This window comes from Lupinus angustifolius, unplaced genomic scaffold, assembly GCF_001865875.1.
Source record: "Lupinus angustifolius cultivar Tanjil unplaced genomic scaffold, LupAngTanjil_v1.0 Scaffold_29_48, whole genome shotgun sequence".
NCBI lineage: Eukaryota > Viridiplantae > Streptophyta > Magnoliopsida > Fabales > Fabaceae > Lupinus > Lupinus angustifolius.
The window spans coordinates 1-8429 of NW_017720593.1; the positions used below are offsets into that span (position 1 = coordinate 1).

At 31.0% G+C, this 8429-nt stretch overlaps 1 protein-coding gene across 1 annotated transcript; it reads left to right on the plus strand.

The window, feature by feature from the left end:
* The first annotated feature begins 4025 nt into the window (after nucleotides 1-4025).
* Nucleotides 4026-4724, plus strand: LOC109338575 (uncharacterized mitochondrial protein AtMg00810-like). The gene is made up of 2 exons (XM_019575847.1): nucleotides 4026-4415; nucleotides 4461-4724. The coding sequence occupies exons 1-2, from the start codon at nucleotides 4026-4028 to the stop codon at nucleotides 4722-4724; spliced, it is 654 nt and encodes a 217-aa protein (XP_019431392.1).
* Nucleotides 4725-8429: the final 3705 nt, after the last annotated feature.

Genomic DNA, 8429 nt, shown 5'->3' on the forward strand with positions numbered 1-8429 from the left:
TGTTGAGAGATCGAGGATTGAAGATGGAAGAAGCAAATGAGAAATGAGAGAAAAGATGAGGAGAGAATTTACCTTCTCTTTGTAAATTTTGAAAATGAAAAAGTGTGAGAGTGACGTGTGAAGTGTGGAGGTTTAAGGAGAGAAGGGAAATCAGATTTCCCTCTAGGAAATCATCAAAATCCCCTAGGGTGGCTAATGATGATCTCATAAGATCTTTGAGTAAGGGATGTGAGGTTTGTTTTATGGAAAAGCAAATTTCACATCCCAACGCAAAATGACCACTTCGTGGACACGTGCGATAAACATGCCCGAGTATTATCGGCCAATACTCGATCGGGTATTATAAATCGCCCGATTTTAAGATCTGATTAGAATTTCAGATTTCGGCATTCCGAGTGAAAAATATTTAGAAAATAGATATGGGCGTACTCAGGGTCTATATTGACTCGAAATAAAATTACGAAGCCAATGGCGCAATCGGAATTCGATTCCTAGTTACGGAACTCAAAAACCACTTTTTGCGCCGCACCGGGTGAGATTTGGCCCCGACAGCGGTCCGAAACCGTCTGTCTCCGAAAATCATGAAAATTTACCACCAAATTGGAAATAGAATTACAAGACTAAAACTCAACTAGAGTTTCGTTTAATTCCTTGCAGAAAATTCCCAGAAATTCATTTTTGAAAATATAATTAATAACAATATTAATAAAATCTTATAATTCAAAATCGTAAAATTTGCGGTGTTACAGGCAAAATCATGATTCAAAGGAGAGATGGCAGGAGATCCTACATATCCAATATGCTCTATGTCCTCAAGATAAAGAATAATCTACTGAGTCTTGGACAACTACTAGAGAAAGGATACACTATGAGGATGAAGAATGGAGTTATGAATGTGTTTGATGGAGCCAAGCATAAAATTTTGAAGGCACCACTCTCATCAAATAGAACATTTAGGATCCAGATACATATTGGTGAGCATAAGTGCCTCAAGACAATAGCAGATCAAAATTATTGTCTATGGCACCAAAGGTATGAACATCTGAATTTTAAAAGTTTATAATTACTAAGCAAGAATGGTTTTGTGACCGGATTACCAAGCAAAAGAGTACCAAAGTCACTATGTGATGAATGTGTAGTGAGCAAATAAGCAAGAAGTTCATCTGTCTCTAATGTTCCTTCAAGAACAATGAAACCTCTTGTGTTAGTCTATAGTGATGTATGTGGCCCCTTTGAGGTGGAATCTATTGGAGGAAATAAATATTTCCTGACCTTTATTGATGACTACAGAAAGGTATGGATCTATCTCTTGAAAAGGAAATGTGAAGTGTTTGAAAAGTTTCAAAGATTCAAATCTCAAGTTGAAAGGAGTAGTGAGTTGAAACTGAATAAGTTGAGGTCAGATGATAGAGGTGAATATATGTCTGATGAGTTTGATGAATTCTGCACCAAAGAAGGAATTCAACATGAAGTGATAGCCCCTTATACACCTCGACACAATGGCACTGTTGAAATGGAGAATAAAACCATACTCAATATGGCTAGAAGCATGTTGAAAATCCAGGGTCTACCAAAGAATTTTTGGGCAGAAGCAATATCAACTGCAACATATATCATCAATAGAAGTCCTTCTAAAAGACTAGGCTATAAGACTCCTGGAGAAGCTTGGTTAGGCCTTAGACCAAGTGTGAGTCATCTCATGATCTTTGGCTCCATATGTTATGGACATGTACTTGAAGTAAGAAGGAGAAAGCTTGATGATAGAGGTGAGAAGTTGATATTCTTGGGATATTACACAACTGGTTCATACAGAGTTTTTGATCTAGTGAATTATAAGTTCATGATATGCAAATATCTGAGAATTGATGAAGGTCAGAGGTGGTAATGGAGCCAAAATGAAAAAGACTATGGTCTTGAAACAAGGCTGCAACTTGATGAAGATGAGAAAACGATTGATGACAGTGTTGAAAATCTTGAAATTAAAGCTCAACCTACAAGAAACACGATACAATCTCAAAGGGTAAGACAACCATCATCTAGGCTGAGAGACTATGAAGTTTTTTCTGACTCTACAATCACAACAGATGGTGACCTTGTACACATGGCATTACTTGCAAAAATGGGTATTTAAGGTCCATTGAGAACAAACACACTAGGTTGAAGCTATGAAGGAGGAGTTAAGGTCCATTGAGAAAAACAAATCATGGACCTTAACAAATTTACCACTTAGAAAGAAAGCCATAAAAGTGAAATGGGTATTTAAGACCAAACTAAATCCAAAGGGTGATGTCTCTAATTACAAAGCCATAGTAGTTGCTAAAGGATTCTTACAGAAACAAGGTCTAGACTATGATGAGGTGTTTGCCCCAATTTCTAGAATGGAAACAATGAGACTTTTGATTGCTCTTTCCAGCTACAAAGGTTGGGAAATTCATTAGATGGATGTAAAGTCTACTTTCTTGAATGTGTAAGACTAAGATTGCAATTAAGAGGGGGTGAATTAGTTGAATTAAAAGTATGGCCACTTTTTCTGTAAAATCAAGAGTTAAGTGCAACGGAAAAAATTATGCAGAAAATTAACAAGTAAAAATCAAGAGATAAAGGAGAAGAGAGTACACCGAGATTTTATACTAGTTCACCTTCTTGTCCACCGAAGGCTACATCCAGTACTCTTGCAACACAAGAGATTTCTTCACTAAATATTATGAGTTGTAATTACAATATCTCACCCCGAGACCTCTATGTATCTTACACACTCACTAATACTTATGTCACTCTTGGAAAACACTCTTTTCAAGTGACTTTATCCCCTTTCTTATCACACCCTTGTGAAAGAAAGAATTTTGCAATGTCAATGAAGAATTTACAACAATGACATGATTGCTTTTACAAGTTTGGAATGTAATATCACTTGCAATTCGATAACTCGTTGTATACTAAGTAATAATGCTCTTATAAGTTTGTAAAACTTTGAAACACTTTACTTCAAGCAACTCAGAAAATTCACTTTGAAAATTTAAGAAAAAGTTGCAAAAAGTGCAAAAAATATTTCAGAGAATTTTCAAAATTGTGTTTGAAAGTTTGTAAGAAGATTGTGTAAGAGTTATGATTTGATTTTGAGTTTTAATGCCTTTAAATAGGCTTTCCAACCAGCGATAACACCTCTTTGAAAGGATAAGAATTGATTGGAATGAAACCATTTCGTTTGGGATGAAAACCATTCATTTTGAAATCTGAAAACTGATGCAACAACTCTTAGTAATCGATTAAAACCTTGAGTAATCAATTACCCACACTCTGTGTCCAATTGGGAATTTAAAATTTAATTAGAGTAATCGATTACTCAACTTTGCTAAAACTGGGTAATCTGTTACTCACATACAGTAATCGATTACCCTACACAATTTTTGTTGGGTAACTAGTTTTCTCACTTATGTAACCTGTTACTTAGATATTGCTACTTAGATACAGTAACATGTTACACACTATTTTTGAAAATTGTTTTGTTTATACGTGAAGTGTTTCAATTTTCTTAAAAAAATAACTTGAGCATTACTACTATTGTATATTTGAGAGTATAGGATAGACTTAGACTAATTTGTCTTGAAGCTTTGTCTTCATAAGTATTCTTCCTTTTCTTCTTTTTGGTGATGTTGGTGTCTTCATCAAAACCGTGCCAAGGTCAGAAGCAAAGACCTTATTCACAGAATGGACCTTTAGACAAGGAAGTGTTTCTGACACAATCACCGGGTTTTGAAGAAGAAGGTAAAGAAGACTTGGTGTACAAGTTACATAAAACTCTCTATGGGCTCAAACAAACTCCAAGAGCTTAGAATAGGAGAATAGATGCATTCCTGCTGCAACTAGGATTCACAAAGTGCACAAATGAGCATGGTGTGTATGTGAAGGGAAAGCACACAACAGACCTCATCATATTATGCCTCTATGTTGATGACATTATCATAACTGGTGGAGAACTCAAAAATATCCAAGCATTCAAGCATGAGTTGTAGACTGAATTCGAAATGACAGATCTAGGAGAATTATCATACTTCCTAGGCATAGAATTCAAGAGAACCAAACAGGGAATTTTCATGCACCAAAGCAAGTACACTACTAATATATTGGATAAGTTCCAAATGATGAATTGCATTACAGTTGTAACCCCTATTGAAGCAGGAGTTGGGTTGTGCCAAGGAGGAACATATCAAGAAGTTGAAAAGACTAAGTATAGGCAAATGATAGGTTCATTCAGGTATGTGTGTAACTCAAGGCCTGGTATTGCATATGGAGTTGGATTGGTGAGCATATTCATGGAATCCCCTAAACAAAGTCATCTATGTGCAGTGAAGAGACTCCTAAGATACTTGAGAGGAACTATTGGCTATGGCATCATGTATCCAACAAACTCAAACGTAATTTATAATGGAAAGTTAAGTGGCTTCTCTGATACAGACTAGTGTAGTGACAAGTCAGATAGAAAAAGCACAACTGGCAATGTTCATGTGAGCTGGTGTTCCAAGAAGCAGGATGTAGTTGCGTTATCCTCTTGTGAAGCTGAGTATATTACAACCAACATGAGTACATGCCAAGTTGTGTGGTTGGATGGTTTGATGAAAGAACTTAGAATGAAAATAGAAGAAAAGATGCAGTTGATGATGGACAACAAATCTACTATCAAATTGGCAATGAATTCGTGGCTCATGGAAGAAGGAAATACATAGATATTAGATTTCACTACATTAGAGATCAAGTAACCAGAGGGAAGATAAAGTTGGAATTATGCACTTCAGAAAACCAATTGGCTGATGTGCTTACCAAACCATTGAAGAATGGAAGATTTGAAGAACTTAGACACAAGATTGGAGTCATTAGTCTAGCTAGTATGAATTAAGGGAGAGTGTTGATAATAGTGTAATTCATATAACTAGTTTTATTAATCGACTAATAATTTGTATAATCGATTAAACATAGTGTTATTTATGTTATAAAAGGCATTGTGCCTGAAATGAAAAGTGTGCAAAGTATTATTCAATTTTCTCTCTCTTTACACATCTCACTCAATAATTGATTACTCAACACCTTAATCGATTAATTTCTTTCTCTCTTTTCTTCCAACAATTTCTTCATCCATATTCTTTGTTATTAAATATGTTAAACGAGAAACATCCTTAAAATTTCAACACTATCAAACACGTAATTATTAATATGTATCAATGCGCTCTTTGACAAACCTATAAAGTAGCTTTTCATATAGCCTATAGTTTTTGAGTCACTCAAAAGTTATTAAAGATGTTCGATAAACAAAAATTGAAGGTAGTTTGATTTTAAAAAAATGAGTTTGTAGCTTTAAAAAAATGAGCTTGTAGCTTTTAAAAAAATGAAGTTATAGCGTTTGAAAACTACTTTTTAGAAAGGTACCTTAAGTAGTGACTAGGTAGTAAAAATAGCTTTCAATAATTCACTTTTCAATTTTGTCCTTCATTATTTTAACAAATTATATTACATTCCCTCAATTAAAAAAACCTTATTAACCTTATATGTCACTCTTACATTTCATCCATTTATAGGAAAATTTACATGACATGTGTAATTAGACTTCAAAGTTACGATTTTATGCAACTTTTTAAAATATTACAGAACATGTGTAATTTTAGTAAAGTCATGGCCGGTCATGATTCCAATTATTTTGTCATTTTTTAAGAAATCGTACACAATTTCACTATATATATGTTTTTAATTATTTTTCCATTAGGAGCAAATTCCTTGAAGTAGTTGTACCAAAAAAAATCCTTGAAGTAGTTAGTTAGCAAATGACTTCCATTTATTTTAATTTTTAATTAAATTTTATATTTTATAGTAGTATGTAGTGAAACGGGATACTCTCTTATTTAAAAACAAAATTTTATTTAGTAACACTTTTTAAAAGATAAATTAACGATTCTATGTATAAGTAATAAATGGAATTAGATAGATTTTGATCTTAAATAGGAATGTAAATAATTCTAGTTTAAATCACGAAACTGGTGGGACTAAATCAAATCATAAAATGTGGTTCAATTCAATTTTTCGGTTTAATTTAGATTTTAATGAACTATTTAAATTTAATCGGTTCATGGTGTTGGAAAATTAAAAACCATTGAAAACGAACCATATATTCGATTCAGTTTTGCGATTTTTTTAATATATGGTTTCATCTTAACGATTTCTAAATTTCCATCACCATTAAACGAATCAAACTTAAATAGTTCCTTAAAAAACCAAATTAAATTACAAAATTAAACCGAACCATATTCTGTGATCTGGTTCGATCATACTAATTTCGCAATTTAAATCAAAACTACTTACGATCGTATTTATGATCTTAATCCAAATTTATCCAATTTCATTTATTACCTATACATAAAATGGCTGCTTCAAATATACAAATCTTATTAATTTATCCGATAATTTTTTAAATAAGAGTACCCCATTTCACTACTAACTCAATTTAAAGAAAATATTTAAAAATGACTTAAACTCTTATGGTAATATTAAACAGAAAATGTTTATTTAAAAAATTAAAATGCATGGAAGTCATTTTCCAACTACACGACTTCAAGGAATTTGGAATATAAACGACTCCTAATGGAAAAATAATTAATTATATATATATATATATAGTGAAATCGTATTTGTAGTACACAATTTCATAAAAAATGACAAAAAGTAATTGGAATTGTGGCTGCTAGCCACAACTTTACTAAAATTATTTTACAAGTTACACCAAAATTGTAATTTTGAAGTGAAATTACACCCGTCATATAAATTTTCCATTTACATTTCTTTCATAGAGAAAAAACAATTAATCCTTTTATTTTGTGTGACTTTCCATTGATTATAAGTTCATATATGATATACATTATTATAAACTTATGTAACTTAATTTCATTTTTGAAAGAAAATATTGAAAAATATATATTAAAACAAAACAAACAAATAAAAATATATATTACATATCCAATTATAATAAAATATAAAAATAAATAATTATTTTAAATTATTTGTATGTTTAATTACTTCAATTAATAAATAACTCTATTTTCATTTTAATTACTTCAATTAATAAATATATTTATTTATTTTTAAATTTTCAACTTGTTACATAGTTTGTTTTATCGAACAACTATAGTTTAATAAGCTACTTTCACAACTACAAACTCACACCTATAAATTACAAGCTCACACCTACAACCTCCAAGCTCATAAGCTAGTTTTATCAAATATAGCTAAAGTTCAACCAGATATCTAGCTAACCAAATCCTACACTAGTTCAATTTAACATGTATCTTTTGCTCAATTAATCTACTCAAAATCAAAATGCAATCAAATAAGTCAAATTTGGAAAATAGTGGTTAGAACTGTTTAGTACTAGTAAAAAATTTGTTTGGGCATGAAAAAAGTATATTTGTAAAATAAAAAAACAATATATTATCCCAATATTTTAATTACAAATATAATATTTACATACATATGTTTGTTATAATATAAAGATGTTTGTGCATACTAGTCAAGTTACTTTCATGAAGAATCATGTTAATATTATGTATCAATATTTTGAATCAAAATTTTAGATTTTATTATGCTCACACAACTTCATGTTAATATTATATATTATTTTGTTTTTAAATTATTTATTATATTTTGCTATATGAGGAAGAAAATAAATAATATTTGAAGAGAAAAGTTAAGTAATTAATGAGAGAGACAGGATATGAAAGAGAGAGGATTTTGTTAACATACCAATCGATCATGTAAAGAATACGTGAGTTCTAACATCTATCATTTCATATAAGAGGAGATATCTACTTATTTAAAAGTGAGTTTTTTAAATTTATTCTACATATTTTTCATTAATTTTAGGGAAATCTAATGGTTTAGATCTACTCACCAATTGAAACAATTGAATTTCCCTAAAATTTATGGCTAGGACGAGGAGTAAGTTTTAGAATCTTAATCTTAGAGTAAATAGATCCACTATTCATGATGATGAAAGTTAAAAAACTTTCTACAATAATTACTTCAGTACTGAACAAAACACATAATTGCAGCCTATAATAGATATTTTTAAGTTTTTGCACGATTAAATGTTATTATGATTATACTCATAACACTAGTTTAACTTCTAAGAACATCCAAGTATTTTTAGAAAGAAGAAAATATATAGCTATAGATCAAGGGGCTTTAATTGTATGAGTGGTTCCTTTTGCACTTTAGTAGAACTAGTTAAACGACTGTTATAAAGAATTGATTTGTTTTTAGAATGCCACTTTTAAAAGATTTTCATTTGATTTGTGAAGCAACTAGTCTAATCAATATTAGAATGTCAAATCATGATTCATAGATATATTTTTCAAATATTCTACATGATGCATTTGCTATATATGGAA